The sequence below is a fragment of the Tachypleus tridentatus genome, chromosome 10 (assembly GCF_004210375.1).
Source record: "Tachypleus tridentatus isolate NWPU-2018 chromosome 10, ASM421037v1, whole genome shotgun sequence".
Taxonomy (NCBI): Eukaryota; Metazoa; Arthropoda; class Merostomata; order Xiphosura; family Limulidae; genus Tachypleus; species Tachypleus tridentatus.
Genome location: NC_134834.1, coordinates 85,378,335 through 85,401,717, shown reverse-complemented (window position 1 = coordinate 85,401,717; position 23,383 = coordinate 85,378,335). Strand labels below are relative to the sequence as shown.

Genomic DNA, 23,383 nt, shown 5'->3' with positions numbered 1-23,383 from the left:
ATTATACTGAGCCAGTTGTGAAATAGTTAATGCAGATTATATGTGAATTATAGTAATTTAAAACCTGCAGTACATTTTTTTAAACAAAAGTATATAATTTCCTTACCTATTGTAATGAAACCACATTATTTCATTGTTATTTTATATTGTAGAACTGTTAAATATTATCATACAGTAGAGTATGCATACCATGTTCTCAGTAGCAGGTTTAAGAAAAGTATTTTATATGTGCATAAATAGGTACATATTGTAGCTTTCGAATGTTGATTTGTAGAAACCATTGTAAGTTAATTTGATGGGTGAGAGAGTACGTGCTTATCAATAGTTGAAAAGTTATAGTTAGGGTTGAGAACATATACTGATGCAGCAATCATAAAACGTTAATCACTCTGTTCCGTAAACTCAAAAAAATCATTGGAAGGATAGTTTCTTTGTTGTTGTATTTCTTTTTGTTGTTTTTTATAAATTTACAAGAGTGATTGTTGTTGAAATATTTATTTTGTTTCTTCTAATTAGAAACAAAATCTTGACTGATTAAATGATCTTCTCAAATGCTGTTATAAAATTGTTGTTACAATTATTAAACAGGGAGTGATAGACAATATTCAGAAACATAAACTTTTGTTTGTGGAAACACAGGATGCTGCAGAAACCAGTCTAGCTTTATTAAACTACATCAAGGTTTGTAATCTACTAGAAATAAAGTAATTATTTTTAATAATTTTAAAATTTGTTTTTTTATCATACATGAAGTTTAACAGACTCTACCAGATGCTTTTATGAAAAAATGTCTTATTCTAAACAATTATATTTATTTTACACCTTAAACATTTTTAAGTAAGTGATTCTGTACCATAATTGTTTTACTGTCATATACTATCACATGTGTTTTGTTAGCTGAGCAAGTAATTAATTGTTATAAAGAATGAGGACTAAAGCATGTGCTTTTAAAGGAAGAATATTAAAAAAATCATAATCAGAGCAGTTTTTTAGCATTTTAATAGTGTTATATATTTGCACATACACAATGTTACATTGTAAAATCTTCATATCATTTTTGATATATGTGTGTGTTTTATATATATGTATTTTTTTAAATTATAGAACATTTACACTCATTGTATCTGGAATTGTTTTAAAATTTATTTAACAGTATTTATTTTTAAGTTCCATAATGGGAGTGGTAAGTTCAACATGAAAATTTGGTGTTTGCTTCCTTGAGATAGATACTGCAGATTTGTTTCTACAATATTATTGCCTAACACTTTTTTAAGTTTTTTAACAGAAGTTGGGATTTATCACACAACCAGCTGTTGTTCCCAAGCCTAGACCTAACATTTCTTTGTCTAGTGACTCTGTGTAATATTAAGATTTTAAGGTTTTTTTTCCACATCGTTTATGAGCCTCACAATCCTGATTTTCTGCCCGTGGACACCTCCAGGCCTTCTTGTTATTGGGACACCAGTGTGCTACCTTTTATTGGTATCCTTCCTAAATTAGGCCCCTTCATTGCTATACCTAGTTTTTCTTTCTTCTTCAGATCCTAAGGTAAGTGCTCACACTTGGGCTCAGAATAATTGTGTTTTTCATGTCTTCACAACATCTTCCATTTCTATATTTCCAAAATTAGTGTCGTGTACACTGGAATATGGTAAACACTAATACATCATTCTTTCCTCAAGGTATTTCAGAAAGTGTGGAATATTTATGGCTTTGGTCTATAAGACTTGATTATCCTCTTTTCTGTCCAGTGATTTCTCATGTCTATGAAATTTTTACCTGGCTATTTTACTCTGATTCTTCCATATCTATCATTGCTGATTATTTGAGTAGTCTTCTCCACTACCTTCTGTTTTTTCTGTTATCATAGGATACTTGCCCTTGCTATAATTTCAAGAAGACCTTTTCATTGTTATTTTGTTTTTGGACTGGAGTTAACCTCCTAACTTTGGTGTTTTGGATCCAATCCACTCTGTACTTGGGGCATGTGTGTTCCTCTTTGCTGCCCATTTAACAACACATTTATTCATTGAGTATAAAGTGTTTACCTAATCCATGTATGGTGCAGTTTTCCAGAGAAGTTATACCCAATGTGCATTTGTTGGACACTTACCAAAAAGTGCTCATCTAGGAAAATTTTTGTGCATGTCCTTTCACCAAGTCAGTTTAAGATTCTAGCTATTCTGTAAGTAGAGATAAGATACCATATTGGAAATTAATATTTTCCTAAGCTGAAAATATATTTCTTATAGATACTTATAGATACTTCTCTCCCTTGCTTTCAACCATTCTTTCCCATTTCTGGTGCTTGTTTTCTGCCTGATTGCAAAGTAAGTTTTGATCAGAAATATATATTCACTGTAGGAAAATATTAACTTTGCTCTTTTGTGCCTGCGGGCCTGGCATGGCCTAGCGCGTTAAGGTGTGCACTTTGTAATCTGAGGGTCGCGGGTTCTTGCCAAACATGCTCGCCCTCCCAGCCGTGGGGGCATTATAATGTGACAGTCAATCCCACTATTCGTTGGTAAAAGAGTAGCCCAAGAGATGGCGGTGGGTGGTGATGACTAGTTGCCTTCCCTCTGGTCTTACACTGCTAAATTAGGGACGGCTAGTATAGATAGCCCTCGAGTTGCTTTGTGCGAAATTCCGAAACAAACTTTGTGCCTGCAGAGGCCTTTAAATTTCATTTTGGTGCTATAGAACTGGAAGAAATCAGAATCTTAGTGATTGTGAAGGTATAATGAATGAATAAGAATTGGTGTTTGAAATACCTATTAGTGTTTTATCTGCTCGTATTAAATTTTTATCAGCTGCTGTTGAATTGATGAGTATGCTATGCATGTAGGAAATTGGAATATTTTTGGAAAAAGTAAACTTAGTTTTTGACATTTAATTGGAAACAAAAAATACAGTTAGTTTGGCATCATTTTTAAAATTGAGGTTAAAAACAACATTTTCATGATCTGTATAATTTGAGTGTATTAGTCAGTGTTTGTTAGGGTGACCAGATTTCTAAACTGAAAAACCTTGACAGTCCAACCCTTAACCATAGTTTCAAAATGGTCCCTGTGCATTTTTTTGGTGGTGTGATACATAATGTTGAATTTTGCACCACGTGCTATAGAAAACAATTTTGCATGCAACTAGTGCACCAACTTTGTTATCCAACTCATTTTCCATTATGAAATGTGGGAAATCTACTTTTCAAGTATTTAAAACTCTTTATGATATTTTGACACTATGGTAAGTTAAACATTTTCCATAATAAAAATATTTTAGGAAAACAGTTTCTGAGATTAACCATTCATCACACATTAACCAATTGAACTAGCTTTGTTTCAGTACTACTGATGAAAAGCACCTATGCATGTCTTGAGTTATTCACCATGCTTAGATGAAACATTTGTGAGAGTTTAGCAGCAGCAGGAGAGTACATATTACAACAATGAGCAAGTCAAGTAGGCCTGTTTATACTTGTGGCTCGATGAGATTTGACAGTGTGATATCTTTATTATAAACCTAGAACTTTTTGTTTATCTCCATGGGACAATGGGACAATCTACCAAAAAACGGGACTGTTCTGACAAAACTAGACATCTGGTCACTCTAGTGTTTGTACTTATTTTTGTATGATTTTTTTTTTCCTTGTGGTAAAAAGTAGTTTTATTTGAATACTTCTTCCTGTTTCTGACTATTTTATTATAAGGAATATAAAATTATTTTGTAGATTTTACTCTTGTGTTCTTGAAGAGCATATAAAAATTAGAAAAAGAAAATGTATTGAATACTAGCAAATCAGTTGTAGAGTCTGATGAATGGAGCCATTGCAAAAGTTTTGAAGTTGAACACTAAGAGATTTCTTCAACTCATAATTACTGAGGATATCATCAACTGCTAATTAAGCTTTTGTCTTATTAGCAGCATAGGCTAGTAATCAGTCACTGTTGGATAACTCAAACCTTTGCCCTGAATTTAACTCTTTTTACTGGTCCTTCTGCTATTGTTTGTTTGGTTTCCTTTGAAAATTAAATTCTAATATATACATTATTTATTCAAATATTTTAAGGTGCTTTGAACTGTTAATTTAATGTCTGTTTTGTTTTTGGAATTTTGTGCAAAGTTATACGAGGGCTATCTGTGCTAGCCTTCCCTAAATTAACAGTTTAAGACTAGAAGGAAGGCAGCTAGTCATCACTACCCACTGCCAATTCTTGGGCTACTCTTTTACCAATGAATAGCAGGACTAACCATCACATTATAACACCCCCATGGCTGAAAGGGTGAACATGTTTGGTGTGATGGGGATTCAAATCCACAACCCTCAGATTACGAAACGAGTGCCTTAACCATCTGGCCATGCCAGGCCTAATAAAGTGTCACGTGTGTTGGTATTTTAAATGTTGTAGAATAAGATTCAACTTACTTTCTGCTTTTTATAGCAATTATATGAGTTAATGTGCATGCTTTGCTGTACCTTTAATACAATTCATGATGGTGTAAGATATGCTGCATTAACAGAAAATAAAATTATGAAAGGTTCAGATAAAATGTGGAACATAATGCTGTAGTACATTTTTTTTTATTATCTTAACATTGGTATGACAAGAAAGAAATAATTGTTATTTATGAAGTGTTTAATTTAATTGCTGATAGCTTAAAAAGTTGAAGTAAAACTGCTTAATGGTTTTGGAAAAGTGCTGAAATTTTGTCAACCTGTAATTAATAGTTTCTTCATGATATATTCACTACATATGTATCTATTCCTTTACTGTTTTGATGCTTGTGATGATAACTTGTAGCATGAATTTTTTTTTTTTCCAGGCCTGTAATAATGGTAGGGGAGCTGTACTGCTCTCTGTGGCTCGAGGAAAGGTTTCTGAAGGAGTAGATTTTGGTAAGTTTTAGTTAAATTAACTAGACCTAGTTCTGAATTAATAAAAACCTTTCTTTATTGAGTCTGTTCACATGCTGTCACCATTCATATGACTGGTTTCTGACTGTAACCCAGAGTATTTCACTCTACCATTTTTCATGTACATAAGGAGAGTACATATAAGCTCTGCTTTCCTCTTTTTCAGACTTTCCTATATACAGCCATGCTTTTAACTCCACTTGCTACAAATTCATTTTATAACTTTATGGAGGCTTTTAGCATATGAGGAGAAGCCATGGCTTTATTTTTTTTCCTTATTGGTCAACTTATTCTAACATTAAGTTTGTATTGTCTACTTGTATCCCTCACATGTGGATGCTGAGCTGAACATGCTTCATTTTCTCATCTTGATAAAAAAATACAATGATAATAAAAAGTAAAGATTTTTGTCGAGACCTACTTACCTTTATTGTTTGTGGAGTAGATTTTGTCAGATATTGGGTTATTAGAGGGTTTTATTAAGTCTGTGGTTCATTGAGTTGAACAGATTCTTCAATCTGACTTTAATAACTTTTCTTCCTTCCATCCTATCCAGTTGTGAACAAACTATTCTGGAAAGTCTCGTAATTTACTCAGAAAGAAGTAGTTGAAGTCGTTTATTGAGTCCTGTTTTTAGTCCCATTTCTATATGGTTTGAAAGAATTTGGAGATTGAAAACTTGTCATAGACCTGTATTAACTAAATATTTTTCTGTATGAACTTCATTAAACTTGTACAAAAGTTTCTTTGTCAAAACCATTGAGGAAAGGAGATGGATATATAAGATGCCAAAATTTATTTATTCCATTTCATCCATCATCCTGTCTCCTGTCTTTTTAACATTGAAGAGTAACCAATCAGTTCATTTACCCCCACCCATTTGGCTTGGCTTTGAATCCATGCAATTTCTATTGCACAGTCAAAGTTTTTGCTGATAATTTACTTGGATAATTGGCTGATTCTGACCTCTGTATTCATTCACTCTGTTACACACATTCAGTTGACCATTCAGTCAGCTGAGTGGAATATTTTACAACTGCATTTCCTACTTATTGCCAACACGGTGTTTAGTATATCTGGTGTATTGGGTCAATACAGTTTAAGGTGCTTTCTATTATCTCATAAGGCATTGCAGGGTTGTGAATTTTGGGTACATACTTGTATGCCTTTCACACCTGCTGCAAAAGATATCCTTTCTGCTTTGGGTAGGATATATTAATTTTTGGAAGCTATACCTATTGAAAACACTCTCATGCAACACTTACAGTGGGATTTAGCTTTTCAGTGGCAGCTGACTTTAACCATTGTTGTGCATCATGCCTATTTATTCCATAACTCTCAAGTTGTTTTATTTATTCTATAGTTTATGATAACAAGATCTTTTCTTCTTCATTCCACAGATCTTCATTTTACAACAACTTCTCTCTTGAGTGGAGGTGCTATTTTGGGAAGTCAGCATTGTACTGGTTACTGGATTTCTCAGGTAGCAACAGCTCACATCAGTATTTTATAACTGAGCTATTAAGCATGCTTTTCTCAAGTTTATACAGACAATTCTACAGTGTTGACTTTCATATTTCTCGTGGGATAAACTTGTTGACAGTCTCTTTTTTCATACTTGTTAGCTTTTCCTCACATAGGGGGCACTTCATCTTTTATTTTATTTTTTTCACTGACTATTCATACAGCCTATATTGTAATGATTGATGCCTTTCCTGTATCAGTCAACAACCTTATTCAGTCTACAGGTCGCTAACTCCAGATCCAAATTCTCTGACAGTGATAGTCCTAAAACATGGGCTATTTTTTACCTATCTTGTTACCTGGTCTGACTGATCATGATTTATGTATTGTCACAGCTTTTGTTGTATTTTCATGAAAATACCAAATCTTTCAGGGGCCCCTTTGGTGTGGATTCCTGTATGTGGTGAGAGGACCTCCCAGGGAAGGTTCTGTTCTTTCAGTTTACCTCTTCTGGGATCTAAACATCCACCCACATGTTTGCTGTGCATGGTATTTGGTGAAGAGGATCCTGGTGGTTGAGGGTCCAACCCTAACACACCACTTTGGCCTTGAATTCCTGTAGACGGGCAGCCTTGGGGTGCCCCTGCATGGTTAGTCAGCTGGTTTACTTGGGCTAGGGTCAACCAAGTACCAGTGTTGAATGTTCTCAACAGGTGTTGTGGATATTGTATCTGATGCTGGTGTTTGGTATAGTGCTCATGAAACCCTGGCATTGCTGTAATGTTCTTGTTTGGCATTGTAGTGCATCCCCTCTTTGGGTCTCATGGTGGGTGGGGTCAGTGGGCACTGAAATATTCTTTTTTTAATTATGGATCCTCCCAGTGAAAAGTTAAATAAAATAGTGAAAAACAGTCCATAGGTAAACGACCATATCTTGAAGATTCTGAGCAGCAATCTTCGACATCTGTAACACCTGTACCTCATTTTCTTGTACTACATTCTCTTTCAGACAAACCTTTATGACAGATGTCTCCCTTTTTTATTCAAAAGGGAATAGAGGGACTTGCTCAAACTCAGTCAGAATGCTTCACTCTGGTGACATATTGGTGGAAACATTCACATCTCAACACAGTGAACTCCTCTTGCATTCAAAGGTGATTGGGAATATACCTATTCAGAATACACCTAATGCTACTTTGAATTTGTCATGAGGCATTATTATTGAGAGGGATTTGAAGAACATCCCAGAGTCAGAGATTCTTACTGATTTCTCCACCCAAGGAGTTTCTGCAGTGAGGCATATCTCCACTCGCAAAGATGGAATTATGATACTGACCAACCACCTGCCACCATCAAGGCAGGTTATGTTAATTGCAAGGGACGGCTATACATTGCAAACTCTCTCAGATGTTTCCAGTGTTACCAGTTTGGTCACTCTAAGACATCATGTCTTGGTTCCTTGTGTATGAATGTGAAACAGATGCTTATTGCATCAAATGCAATGGCTTTCACCCTCCTACTTTCATTCTTGTCTTAAATGATTGGAAGAAAAAGAGATGCAGTGTTTGGAAACAATTCAAAACATTACTTACTCTGAGGCTTGAAAGTTGCTGTTTACCACTTTATCTTGGCTATATACTGCTGCACTTCATTCCACTATTACAGTGGGAGTGCAGACAGATCTCCTTCTGCCTCCAAAAGAATTGTTCTCAAACCATATGAAAAGTTTTTTGATTTCCATGGCTAAAAAAAGTTGATGAATTAGTGTCAACACCCATCTCTGTCCCTAACATTCATTCCAGCAAACCCCAAAATCCACTTCCTTTAGTTCTGGGTACAGGCATTTCTTTGAGTGCATCATCTTCTCCCATTCCAAGATGTAAAATGATCATTCATTCACATCCTCAGTTGCTGGAATCCTCTTTCAACAATAAAGACCTGCCCTATCAACCCAGGGCAGGATTCATGGAGATCGACAGACCTCTCTTGAATAAAGACAATAAAGAAAAAAAAATGTGGTCGTAAACAGAAGTGCTCTCCACCCAGTTTGCCTTCACACAAATAAAAATGGCCACTTTGATACAATGGAACTGTTGAGATTTACATTCTTATCTGGATGACATTGAAGCACTGATTGCTTTCTACCATCCTGTATGTCTTTCCATACAGGAAACATTTCTGAAACCTGTCGATACAGTCACCTTTTAGCAGTTTTCTTTGTACAGAAATGACAGGTTGTGTGATGGATGAGTGCATTGAGGGGTGGCACTGTTGGTTAATCAGAATGTGCCCACCCTGTCTTTGCCCCTCAACACACTTTTGGAGGCCTTAACCATCTGTGTTTCCTTGGGTTGTACCATCACTGTTTGTTTTCTCGACCTGTCTCCTGGAGACAGACCTTGATGCTGTCATTGAACAGTTGTTGTCTCCCTTTTTAATCCTTGGGGATTTCAATGGACATCATCCCCTCTGGGGAAGTGCTGATATTGATGGGAGGGGTCTCTCCATAGAGCATATGATCTCTGATCACAATCTTTTTATTTTCAATACTGGTTCTTATACTTATTTTCATGCACCTAGTCAGTCCTTTACTGCTATTGATTTCTCAGTTTGCTCCCCTTCACTATTCTTCCACTTTTCATGGAGGGCTGACAATAACCCATGAGGCAGTGATCATTTTCCGTCTATGGTGGAATCCTGCCAGCCACATAGCACAGAAGGCTCAAAAATGGGCCTGGGATACTTTTTGTAGGTATCCCACACTCTTGCACTGCATTGCTTTCCAGCAGGCCCCTGCACATGTTTGATGGGTAAGATGTCAAAATCAGAAGGACTTTTGGATTAAATTCACAACTAGTGTATCTTTTATCACCAGTTCCAAAGTCATATGGGACAAGATTTGAAAGGTCAGTGGGCAATATAATTCTGTTCCCCTTTTGATCTTGCTCTCTGATGGCCAGTAAGTAGCTGATACCCAGAGCATCACTGATACTTTAGATGAAAGCTTTTGCCAGGTATATAGTACTTTTGCTTCTTCTTCCACCTTCTTAGCCATCAAGACTTGGGCAGAGCAATTGCCTCTTTCCTTTTGAGCTGATTGTCTCTATGAATATAATCATCAATTAGCACTGGTGGAACTCAAACTAGCCCTTCATGAGTCTAACAGTACATTGGTCAGACCTGATGATGTACACTACAAAATGCTGTCCCATCTATCTCTTGCTTTTATTGCTATTCTTCTGTTCACAGTCATGGGGGTCAAGTGCATGTGGTGGACCTCTTTTGGATTAACTATTCCCAGGTCCCTGGCATTATGCAACCCTGTGTGTTTCTGAATTCTTTTGATAGGTTTCCTCTAGATTTTAGGACTTGAGGTGAAGATGGTATGGGTTTTTATCCTGCCCTTGAGAGGATGTTGGTGCCCAGCAAGTGAGGTTTTGGATGTAATTGACTTGCTTATTGTGGTTTGCTGCATCCTAGTCACTCTACACCTTGGAGCACATCATCTCTTACCCACCTTCTAAAATGGGATTGAATTATTCTGCTTCTTTTATGTCTCTTTGTTGCAGCATCCTCTCCCACTTGGATGTGCTCTCTTGTTGTGCCATGTGTGGTCCTTCTGATCTCATCACTTTTCATGGCAAATAGATATTTGGCTTTGATGTGGTGCAGTGCTCTTTCTCATACCTTTTGATCTGCTCATCTCATTTAAGGGGTGTCTTTCAGACATTTCTTGAGGATACACCTCTGCTTTCTTTGCACCTGTTTCTCTTCCAATTCAAGCTAATCTTGTGAGTAGAAGGAGAATACTATATTGGAAGTTAAAATTTTTTTCTAAATAAAAATATATTTCTCAAAGGTAATTTTCTATGCTCTCACTCCTTCCCTTTTCCTCCCATTATCTTCTGGTGCTTGCATCTTCTGCCAAACTTTGAAGTGATAGTTTGGTGGTGGTGCATGTAGGGAGTTGTATGTGTCATGTAATAGTAGTGCTCTCCTGTTGCTGGAGAGATGACATGTAGTGATTTACATGGGAGACGTGTTGGAACTTTAGATTCCAACAGAAAAATGGTGAAAAGCTTGAGGCATGCATTCAAAAAATTCACAGAGGACAGCACAAAACAAGAAAAGCTAATCTTGTGAGCAATAAGAAGTATCTATCAGAAATACATTTTCTTTTAGGAAAATTATAACCTTTGGCAGAACACTGTATTTGTTTGCAATCATTGTTATTAGGATTTTTTTTATCTTGTAGGCATATACATTTAAAAGTTCTACTTTGCTTAAATTATGTTTCAATTTATAAATGAATGAATCATTTTCAATTATATTAGTCATCTAGTTTCATATTTAACATGTATTGGGCATGTGACTTGTAAAGCTTAGTAAAAACATCTGAATGTTATAATATTTGCTTGTTTTCTCAACTTCTACCAAAATAGTTACTCCTTCCACACTCGTAGCCTATGGACTATTGGTTGATAATTGTCAATTACAGTATACTATAAAATAACATTCTATTGTTAGAGGTCCTGTACTTGAGTTTTATTTTACAGTTATATGATCTCATCTTGTTACAAACCTAAACATTTATTTTTGTTGATTCTTTCATTAAAGGCTCAAGGCTCTGTATTGATTTCTTACTCTAGATTAAAGTCTGCATCACAATGACCCTTTGGCACCTTCGGTTTTATTTGTGTTTCAGACTTTTAATTTTAAAATCTATTTTTTGTTGTTAGAATATGATTGAGAGTGATTATAGTTTAAAAGCAAGAGCAAGTAATAATGAGATTAGAAGAAATCTAATTTAAATATGTACATGACTTGAGTAAAATGTTTTTTGGATTATAGAGTTCTTAAACAAACCTTTCTTAATCCATGAGTTGGAATTTTTGGATACAAGCCACAGTATGTTATATCATGGTTTATTGCTACATGATATCTATCAAGGTCAGTAACTACATAGACAGATAGTAGAGAAGGATATTATTATTATTATGAGCTATAACAGCAGGAACCATTAAAACCTTTTGGACAGTGTTAAACTGTACATTGATGGAATTATATGAGAAAGGACTATATTACAATAATTTATTATGTTAAACTTTACATCATGTTCTTCAGTGTTTTGGGATAATAATATCCGTACTCTGTGTTATCTGACTGAGAGTCTGATATGAATGAACTGCCCTGAGATATGACAGAACTTTACATGTAGTGAAGAAAGGATATAATCTAAAATCTCAAAATGAATAGTTGCTTTTCAAGAAAATTTCTTTGTATTATTCTACATGCATGGAACTGGATGGTGAAAAATGTTAGCAGTATTTTCAAAATGCCCTGAAAACCAAGGATTTCCATGTGCTAAAATGTGAATCTGAACCCAACTGTGTTTTTTTGCAAAGCAAGTTAGTTAGTTTTATATAGTTAATAACTTTGTTATTAATTTGTATATTTATGATCTTACAAACAAAGTTGGAAGTCATATTTTGGTTCTGACTTCTTACAACATGTGTATGGGAAATATATATATAAAGGAATCATAAGAATTCAGTGTGTTTAACATTGATCCAAAGGGAAAGTTTGGATGTCCTGAAATTTCTTAAAATTAAATAACTCTCGCAGTGCTCTGTTCCCTGCTAGGGGAAAGGCTAGCAAATCTCCTAATTTGGAAACTTACTCTTGTACTTTAAATATTAACAATGGATCTGTATTAGTAGTGAAGTCTAGACTATAGTTAAGGAGAAAGGTGGGAACTTATTCCATATTAACATAGGGCTAAAATAGCAAAACGTAACAGTCCTTTCTTTAATATGTAGTGGTTTGCTACTTTTCATTATATAATGTGTATCATGCCTCAATTTATATTATTTTTCACACAATATGAATATGCAAAATGTTTAGATTTTTTTGTTCTAACCTACAGATCACCACTTAGGCCGGGCTGTATTGATGTTTGGCATACCTTTTGTGTATACACAGAGTCGAATACTAAAGGTAGGTTTTATATCTGTTTCTAGGTAGTGGTGGGTCAGGTTGTATTTTGAACAGTCTGAACTCTGCCGTGAAACTTTGCAAACTTGGTTGTTGAATATATTAGAATGAAGTTATATAACAATGTGGAACTCAAGATACCCACATTTTTTATAACTTACTTATTTCATGAAGCAAGGGTTCAAAATGTAAGTTGTATTCTACTGCTGTTACTTATTAATACTATGGGTTAATAATATCTAGGATTGATTGTTTTTTATATGTACAGAAAGCCACTGTTCTCTAACTATACCCACATTGTTTAGTGCAAACATAACCTTCTAAAGCTAATACTGCAAATGTAACCTTCTGAAACTGAGAGTGCAAGTGTAACCTTCTGAAACTGAGAGTGCAAGTGTAACATTCTGAAACTGAGAGTGCAAGTGTAACATTCTGAAGCTGAGAGTGCAAGTATAACCTTCTGAAACTGAGAGTGCAAGTGTAACATTCTGAAGCTGAGAGTGCAAGTATAACCTTCTGAAACTGAGAGTGCAAATGTAACATTCTGAAACTGAGAGTGCAAGTGTAACATTCTGAAGCTGAGAGTGCAAGTATAACCTTCTGAAACTGAGAGGACAAGTATAACCTTCTGAAGCTAATACTGCAAGTGTAATCTTCTGAAGATAATTCATGTAAGTGTAACCTTCTAAAACAGATAGTTCACACAACCTTTTGAAGCTAATAGTTTACATTTAACCTTCTGCAGCTAATAGTGCATAAGCAACTCTCTCAAGCTGATAGTGCAAGTGTAATCTCTTTCAATGTAATTATACAAATGTAACCCTCTGAAACTGTGACCTAGAACACATTTATTTATAACAAAACACTAATATTTCCAAAATATTTTATTAAGATGCTTGGATTGATTTTGTGATTCAGTATTGGAAGATTATATTCCTTTTATATTTGTGAACGAGATATGTTACAGTAAAATCATAAATTTGTGATTGACAGATTCATTGAACCAGAGTATATTAATTTGCAGCTTTTGCATATCTTTTTGTTAAGAATAAAATACTGATGGTTGATGGTAAACATACACACAATGTATGCATCTATATGTATTTTCTTGTTTTGATAAATTTTTTTATAGGAAAATGCAGCTGTACATTGGTATATCTTCCATAGGCTTAGCTTGTTAAAGATAAATTTTAAAAGCTTAGTGTAATAGTTATAATACTCTTATCAGGTAAGACTTTCATACATTACTTTTTTAAATGGATGTACCAACTGACAGTGCAAAATAGCTTTATTTATAACATTATTTTGATTCATTTTTATGTAAAAAAATATTTGTAAATCAATTTTTTTTTTCAAACTCATGTTACCCATATTTTCTGGTTATTTATCCCCTGCTAGTGCAGCAGTATGTCTACGGATTTACAGTGCTAAAATCAACGGTTCGTTCTCCCTCCGTAGGCTCAGCAGATAGCCCAACGTGGCTTTGCTATAAAAAGAACACACACACACACTCTGGTTATTTAAAAATTATAAATATTCTCAATATATGACATCACTGATTCTTGGACAATAAATTTTTGATAAGTAACCGAAGGAACTCTTTAATGGTTTTACCATAGGGAATCACCTCCATGAAAAAAAGATACACACGTTTAGAATATGGTGTATTTAAAGAATTCTTTCATATTACTAGGCAACAGTTATTTTGTTAGTGGTGAATAGCTATCATTGAACTGTTTAAATAAAAGCTTTGTTAATTATGAAATAAAGTTTGCAGTGCTATGCATGTCCTCAAAAGAAATAAAGGTTTATAAATATGAGACATCACAATGCAAACAGAAAATTGTTTTCAGTATTCAAAACAAATATGTTTCTTACTGAAAAAAAAGGGTAGCTGCAAATAAAAACCAAGTTGGCTCACACAGAAATAAAATTAAAGAAAAACATCACAAATTTAAGAAATTTATATTGACTGGTATTATAGAAGGTCAAGAAAGTTGGTCAAACAAGAAATTAGGACATCTAAAAGGATGTATGAAAAACTAGCTGAAGACAAACTAATAGTAAGGATTTTTTAAATTACATTTGGGGTAAACAAAATGTTAGGATGGGGATAGGACCCTTGAGGGATGATAAAGGAAAGGTTGCAGATGATGATTACAAAATGGCTAGGTTATTAAATTCTGATTTTTCTTCAGTTTTTACAAATGAAGATTTGAGTAATATTCCTTATCTTGAGCAGTGGATAGGTAAAAACAAAATTGAAGGAGACGATTACATTAATTCTGAGCTTTTTAAAATAAAATTGGGAAGTTTAAAGAATGATAAGTTACCAGGGTCGTATATTATTTCCATGATGGTCAAGGATTGGATATGTGAGCCACTTGCCACAATTTTTTTTAAGTCCTTGAATAGTGGACAAGTACCAACAAAATGTAAATTAGGTAATGTCTTTCATATCTTCAAAGGAGAAAACAGAAGTTATCTCAGTAATTATAGGCCTATTAGTCCTTCATTAGTTGTGGTAAAAGTTTTGAAAAGTCTGATAAAAAATATTCTACAAAGTCATCTAACAGATTTTATAATTTTATGAGATAGTCAATGAGGTTTTTCTGAAGGGAAATCTTGACTTACAAATCTTTTGACATGCTTTGAAAATGTTACTACACATGTAAATGAGGGTAAAGATGTTAATTTGAAAATGTTACTACATATGTAGATGAGGGTAAAGATGTGATTTTGGTGTATCTGGAGTTTCAGAAAGCATCTGAAAAAGTAACACATAAAAGGCTTGTAAAGAAACTTATCTGTTAGTGTGGGAGATAATTTGAGAGAAGAGTGACTTGATGGAATAAAAGAGAGTTTTTATAAATGGAGTTCATTCAAACTGGATTAATGTTGCAAGTGGTGTACCTCAGGGCTCAGACTTATGACTGTTGCTGTTTTTGATTTACATTACAAACATAGTGAAGGAATAGTGAATAAGTTTCTTAATTTTTTGAATATTCTGCTAACTGTGAAGAGGATGCTTCTGCTTTAGTTTGATATCATTTAGTAAGTTCGGCAAATAAACAACAGATGGGTTTTAATTATGATAAATGCAAAATATTGCATGTACGTTACATAAATTGAAATATAAGTATAATTTGGATGTGAATATCTTTAATAGTGTCATGAAAGAAAAGGATCTTAATATAATGTTTGATCTGTCTCTGAAACCATTTAAGTAGTGTGCTGTTGCTAGTGGTACAGCAAATAGAATTTGAGGGTGTATCTACAGAAATATTGAATACAAATCTAAAGAAGTTATGATTTTATTGTATGGGTCACCAGTTAAACCACATTTGGAGTATTGTGTTCAGTCTTGGGCTCCTTACCTTAGAAAATACATTGAATTGTTGGAAGTTGGTCAGAGTAAGGTTACCTGGGTTGGATGGGTTGTCATATGAGGGGAGATTAAGATCCACAAAATTGTTTTCTTGTAAAAAAAACAAGGAGTTAGAGGGGATCTAATTGAAATGTTTAAGATTGTAACAGGAATTGATAATGTTGATGCATTGACATTTTTTCTACGTAACAGTGAGAATCATAGAACTAGGGGGTATAAATATAGATTAAGGCAAAGTAGAAGCAATCTTCAGCTGAGGCAGTTTTATTTTTGAAATAGGGTAGTTGGCCTGTGGAATGCATTGTGTTTAAATGTTGTGGAGGCAGTAAATTTGAGTGAATTTAAAAGAAAGCTTGATAGATATATGAATTATACAGGCTGGCTTTAAAATTATTTTTAGAGAATGGGACAGCTGAAACAGATTAAGAGGCCTCATGTTGTCCCTAAATGATATGTTATGTTATTTTCCATAATTGAAAAGGAGATATAAGTCTCTTCGGTGTCTGAAATAGAAACCCAGCATGTGAATTAAATCATAAATATCTCTGTAATGTTTAAATAATGTGTCCTAATTAAGTAAACTTTTATCTTGTTTTTGTGAGATTGACATTTCCAGAAGACTTGTGTAACATATCATCATAATCAATAATGATAAAAGAATTGTTAGAAAATAAAGAATACACATTGTTGAAGTTAAAAAATACACAAATATAACAAGAATCTTATGGTAATGTGAAGTATTTTAAGAATAATGTCTTGTAAAAATTGGAGAATTTGTGCTCGTGACTTAGAAACGTTGTCAACCTGAATAACATACTGATCTTAAAGAGACATTTAAAATATGGAACAGACAAAAATGTCCTCAATTTAAGTTCTGTTACAACTCGTTGGAGTCTGTGAAGTTAAGTATTCTCTTGAAAAGAAGTACAAATGCATAACACAATGCATAGCCTGAAATGTGTTTTAAACCAGCTTGTGTTATCACTGGAAGTGGGTTAAAGATGTACCACTGTATGGCTTTTCCTTATTATTTCTAACAGTAAAGTTGGAAATAGGGGATGCTGTGTAATCAATGGGGTTTTATATATATAATAAAGTACACAATATATGAATGAATAAATGGAAAATCACAAGATGAAAAGAAAATCACAAATAGGCTCTTTATTTTATCTAAAAAACCAATAAATCATTAATGACATTCAAAATGCAGCCCAGCATCAAAGACAGACCAGCAATTACCTAGTTAGGCTAACAGAAACTATCATTCAAGCATTTAAAGGAAAACGTATGATAGTTGCAGCATTCCTGGATGTTAAAAAGCATTCAACAGCATTTAGCATAATGGACTGCTGTTCAAACTGTATCAACTCAAAATTCCATACACAATTGTTCAGTGGATCTCGAGCTTTCTTACCAACAGACAGGCCAGAGCACGTTTCAATCAAACACATTCATGCCTATTCAAGCTGGAGCTGTACTGCAAGAATCTGCTATCAGCCCACTCTTGTACATAATATACGACATCCCATTCCCAAAACTCACTTATACTTGTGACGCACAAGTATAAGTGCTGTTGACATTGCTGTTTGAAGTACATCAAGATACCTATTAGTTGCAGCTAGCAGAGTTCGAACTTTACTCAATCATATTTCTGAATGGCATAATTGGTGGCCCATAGCTTTTAACCCTAACAAAACACAGGCAATTATATTTCACTGATGATGTAAAAGAAAAAAGAAGAAACTTACCCTAATTGACAATGGTATAAAATTCACAAAATGTGTAAAATTTCTTGGAGTCACTTTAAATCGGTCTCTGTACTGAACTGATCACTTTAGCAAAATTTGCAAACCTGTCAACCAACATATTAGTTTCCTTAGATGCATTGGAGGCACCCACAAAGAATGCTTGACCAGTACCATTACAACTATTTACAAAGCTTATATTAAACCAGTCATTGAATATGACCTTATGCAAAATTTAGAAACACTACAATATCAAGTAATTTGCATAGCATATTGTCTACCAAAGTGTACCCCCCAAAGCTACTTAGATTCACTACAGACATTAACTAAACTTAGTGAAAGAATCTGGAATTTAGTCAAACGATATCATACAGCAAACACGAGAAACACTAACAAAACAATATTCAACCTTAGCTGAAACATCCAACACATGGTGCACCCACCAGTCTCCTTACTACATTTGTAGTATATAGAGTACTTACCAATCTTCAGCCAAAAGTGTTTTAACCATATATACTCTTAATTTTCATTTCAGGTACATACTTCAGGTACTCTCCAGATAGATCGAATCCAAGGAGTGAAAGAGGGTTTTCTCAGAGTTCTCCTATTTCCCCCACACCAAATTCTTTACATGCGATCTATAGATCTCATGCCACATTGAAGAACTCTAAGCACCATATTGGCCGTTGATTTTGTGACAGCTGCTGGATGGTGCCTGTTGTCTGTCTTTTCTTCGCCGCTTGCTTGCTGTCCAAACCACAGTTTTTTTGTTAATACACATATCAGTAATGTGTATGGGTATTAATATATGAGGTGTGATCAAAAAGTTCTAAAACTTTCATTCCGAAGAATAATGTACATACATCAGTATTATATACTATCCCCTTCAAAGTAATCTCCCCAGCTGATGCACACTTGCTTCAACATTCCTGCCATTTTCAGAAGCAATGCTGGAAGTCTTCGGCTGTTATGCTACTAAGTTTTACTTTCACATTATTATGGATGGATGGATGGAATGTTATCAAATTTCTTTTCTTGTAACTTAATTTTGACTTTTGGGAACAGAAAAAAAAATCACACAGGGTAAGATTGGGAGAATACGGGGTGTGGTATCTCAGGAATGTTTTTTTCTGTCAAAAATTCTTGAACAGACACAGCAATGTGTGAAGGTGCATTGTCATGATGAAGAAATCAGTGACTATTCTCCTACAGCTCACAGCAGTTTCTTCTAACTTTCACCCTCAAGCAAATTAAGACCTCTTTATAAAAGGCCTGGTTAACTATCTTTCACCTCAGTGACCATTTCATTGGTGGGCGATGTTGACGGTTTGCCCAGAATGTCGGTCGTCTTTGACTGATTCAGGACCATTTTGGAAGCGTTTTTAAAGTTGAGAAGTGAAAGCTTTACTTAAGCAGTCATCACCAAAGGCAGTTCTTAACATTTCGAGAATTTCTGTTCCTCCTTTACCATTTTTCACACAACTTGATGCAAAGATGTTGCTCTTCTTTTCCATCCATTTTCATTATGAGGGGGCAAGAGACACATCTGTCTTTGAAAACATTTTTTGCAACACATGTATAAGGTCTGGAGAAATGGCTTGTTTGTGGGGTAGATCACTATTTGTAATTTGTACACACCTTGGTGAAGCTCACTGCTTCTGTACTGGCACCTGTAACAGAGGAAGTCTTAGAACCTTTTTTTTACATGTGACTTTACCTAATATCCAATCATGAGTGGGGTGAAGAGAAAGTAAATTTTTGAGTGCCCTCTGTTGATTCTAACCCAATTGATTCTAAACCATAGCTCCGGCTAGGGGCCAATTAAATCTTAAACTGAAATACCTGCCACGTTTTCCCTTTTTCTTTCTCTCTCTCATACAAATGAATAGATCTGGTGGTTAATTTATTGTATTATGTATTTTTGTAAAGAGACAGACAAGCTTTATATGAAGGTAAAAAAATTGACTGCTTAGCAAAGAAGTGTAAGACATGATGCTTAACAGTTGCTTTAAAATTATAATAAAATTGCATTGCTGCATAGATGCACACTGGAAAATGTACAGTGATAACAGTACAGTATAGGGTAATTGTATAATGACATAACAAAGTATGCTATATATGCTCACACACACATAAATATTCAAGACTGGCATTGCACAAAGAAGTTCCTATGAAAGAAAAATCTTTAAACTATATTACTTCTGGATCATTACTCCCAAGATTCATTAAAGTTAGCCAAAAAGTGTTTTATATTTTGTGTATTTAAACAAACTAGTAAACTAACCTTTTTATAAATATTTGTTTTATGTAAAAGTTGAGACTCAGTGTAGAATATGGTTACGTTGTTTATTTTTAAAAATCATGAAAAGTTTCCAAATGACTACATATAGTAATGTTCTTCAGCACAACATACTAACAACAGGAAGTCTTTTGGGTGGCTTTTCTTTCATTAACATGAATAAATTAAATAACTTAGAATAAATGCTTGATTGTCATTCAGTATAGCTAAAAGAACAAAAACTATAAAAACATTGAGACATTTGTCAGGTACAGTGATTTAAAAAAATGCTAAAGTACAACTGATTATGTATTGTATTTGAGTTTTGATAGTTTTACTCATGTGAATGATTGTGAAGACATGCTTGTAGTTATATTTAATGAATACCTGTTTCCTAATATATTTTACTCTGTGTTTGTGTATTGCAGAAAGTAGGTATGAAGGTATACATTTTTGTGTTTGAAGAAATGTAAGATGTCTTATTATTATTATTATAATACCATCACAAACTCTTCTTGTGTTGTAGGCCAGACTTGAGTATCTTAGGGACCAGTTCCAGATCAGAGAAAATGATTTTCTTACTTTTGATGCTATGAGACATGCCGCACAGTGTGTTGGTCGTGCCATGAGAGGAAAAACAGATTATGGAATAATGTGCTTTGCAGACAAGGTAAATGTGCCACATGAATAATACTGACACATTTTGACAAAAAAAAATGCATTAAAGATGACAGTAAAATACAGAAATGTTGTGTCACAATTTTTATTTCATATTAGTAATACAAAATTATTTTCATCTGCAGTAAACAAGATTGGTGTTAACAACCAGATTAAAGATTATGCCCTAGTGATATTAGTTAAATAACATGCTTATGCATTATTAGAGATACTCCCCGTTTTTGTTTATTGTAGAGGTTTTCTCGGATAGACAAACGAGGAAAATTACCTAAATGGATTCAGGAGTCCTTAAAAGATAGTATGTGCAACCTTTCCATTGAAGAAGCTGTGCAAATTGCTAAACGATTTCTGAGAGTCATGGCACAACCGTTTAGGAAGGTATTGTAGATTTTTATGTAATAGAAATACAGAGGAATAATCTTAAAAATTTATTTTCTGAATAATGTGTAAATGTGTTGGAGTTTTTAAAGGTTTTTGTTCTACATAATGTTATAAATGACAAAATAGAGTAAGTGAGTGAATGAGGTTTAAAATTCAGAAATTTCACACACATTCATGGATAGTCGCTTGTTGTAAAGTGAACATCTAAATGTACTGTGTTCTGGAGTCATTCCTGGTTTTCTTCTAGGGTTTACCCACTAGGTTTACCAAATGTTTCATTCTTAGCCATTTTTAAATTGTAGTTGCATTGTTTTTGTTTTGTTTTTTCACTCCAACAATTAAATATGCATAACAGTGGTAAAGACTATGTAAATTAACAGTTAAATATCGTATTTACATATGTTTGAAATTGTGAATAAGTGTCGAGCTGCAGCATATCTCAGATTTTAGCTGCATAATGAAACATTTTGGGAGACTTACTTTATCTATGTAACTTTCATAATTTTCATGAATCCAAAAAAGAAAACAACAACAACCAGTTAGCTAAAACAAGACTTTTTAAAAACGAATACATCTTCTACCAAAAAAACAATGCATCAAAATAACTCTACACAGAACCACAACCAAAAACACAACAGACAGTTAGCCAACAGTCTGAAACTTAATGAAACAACTAGCAACAAAACATTACACTGCTGTTTTCATAACATTCCAGATGTCTGTAGTGCTTGCTGTACACCTTAAGTTTCAGACATCAGCACTTTGTAAAACCTCATTATCAAACATAACATTCCAGATGTCTGTTGTGCTTGCTGTACACCTTAAGTTTCAGACATCAGCACTTTGTAAAACCTCATTATCAAACATAACATTCCAATAAAGATTAAAGTAATTCAAAAAATGGGTAGCAAGTTAAAATCCTAGCAATGTAAAAACTACCCCGATAAATACAGCACTAGTATCATTTATAACATTCAGTGCAACAACTGCTATGATTTCTGCATTGGAGAAAGAAGCTGAAAAATGGAAACTAGGTTCCACGAACATAAAAAATTAAATGCTGTATTTTATATACACACAATATAATCATAGAAAACACTAACATGTTAAGCAAAGAAACAAATGTAAATACAGAAAAAATCAAAGAAGCTCTTCTAATATAAGAACTTGAACCCATATTGAACCAGCACAAAAGAACACTGCTATATCTATAGCAGTTATTTCCTTAAATGATAACTGCCATATAAAATAGAATTAATATATATATATAGAATGCTCCCTGCAATCTTGTATTTACCATTACTGTTGTTCCCATGACATGTGATCAACAATGGTCAATTTTAAATGTCATTTTTAACCTGATGATGACCCAAGGACATTGAAATGTTGTTACTTGTATGAAATGTTGGCCCTTGTGTAATGTTTAAAATTTAATAAATAAATAAAATCAACATTTCATGTTTACACAATTTTGGACACTAAATTAAAGTTGTCAGTGGCTCCCTCTTTAAAAAAAATACATTTTACATATACAATGTTTCAACGTTTTCTACGTCACCTTCAAAAGTTACCTGCAAGACATACTAACTGATATAGTTGTTTTTTCTCTGCCATGTGATATTGCATTGTATTTCTTGTATTTACATATTTTCTTAGTTAACTTTTATATTACAACACACCAGATATCAGTGCTTTAACTTGATAGTCCTTCATCTCTGTTTAAATACAGACTTTATTATTTCTGGTAATTCCCTGTAATTTAAAGTTGGACTTCATAGTCCTTCATATCTGTTTAATAGTGTTTTTTAGATTTTATTGTTTCTAGTAATTCCCTGTAATATAAAGTTGTAATGCTGTGAGGTTGAGCTGAAAGTTGTTTTTTTTAATTTTGTGTTTTATTTTTACATGTTGAGTGATGACCGAGTTTTCTGTTTTATTATTTTATAAATACTTTCTAGTTATTTGAATAGTAAAAAACCATCAATTCAATTTATATATAAAGACAAAGAAAAGAATAGCTTACATTTTCTAGATGTGCTTGGAAAAAAACAAAAATGATAATATGGATAAAACTGTTTGCAAAAAAAAAATCATTTGATGTTGTTGTGCTGCCACACCAGGAATCATGTCATATAAAATTGCAGCAAATATCTGCATTTTCTACATATGTCTACAGTGCTTTAAAGATATAGTTAGGACAGGAGGACTTGAACCAAATATAGAAGATAGAGTATTCAAGAAAGTTAACAAAAATTTAGTGTTAGCTAAAAATGCTATATTGAGATCCATTTATTAAAAAAACAAACTTCAAGATTGCCTTATTCCAGAATTAACAGGTCAGTTGATTGAAAATTTTAAGAAGCAAGAAAACATCTATCCGGTCTGTAAACTTATAAAGGAGATTAAAGATATGTTAGGGAATGTTAAGGATAAGATATAACTAGAAGATAAAAACTGAGATTTACAAAGTAGAATGTGAATATGGGAGAATTTATATTGGTTACACTAAAAGGAATTTGAACTACAGATTACTGGAACATAAA

General features: G+C 33.7%; 2 protein-coding genes across 6 annotated transcripts in view; one reads left to right on the top strand and one right to left on the bottom strand.

Annotated features, from left to right (window-relative positions):
• The window catches only part of mRpL14 (mitochondrial ribosomal protein L14), a 131,219-nt gene that overhangs the window by 80,450 nt on the left and 27,386 nt on the right, over positions 1 to 23,383 (bottom strand). The gene's annotated exons all lie outside the window — the stretch shown is intronic.
• Positions 1 to 23,383, top strand: part of Xpd (general transcription and DNA repair factor IIH helicase subunit Xpd) — a 67,556-nt gene that overhangs the window by 40,981 nt on the left and 3,192 nt on the right. For all 5 annotated transcript variants that reach the window (XM_076462536.1, XM_076462535.1, XM_076462532.1 and 2 more), the window contains 5 exons: positions 589 to 681; positions 4,822 to 4,894; positions 12,303 to 12,373; positions 20,308 to 20,451; positions 20,694 to 20,837. In XM_076462536.1, coding sequence (XP_076318651.1) covers positions 589 to 681; positions 4,822 to 4,894; positions 12,303 to 12,373; positions 20,308 to 20,451; positions 20,694 to 20,837 — 525 coding nt within the window. The remainder of the gene's footprint in view (positions 1 to 588; positions 682 to 4,821; positions 4,895 to 12,302; positions 12,374 to 20,307; positions 20,452 to 20,693; positions 20,838 to 23,383) is intronic.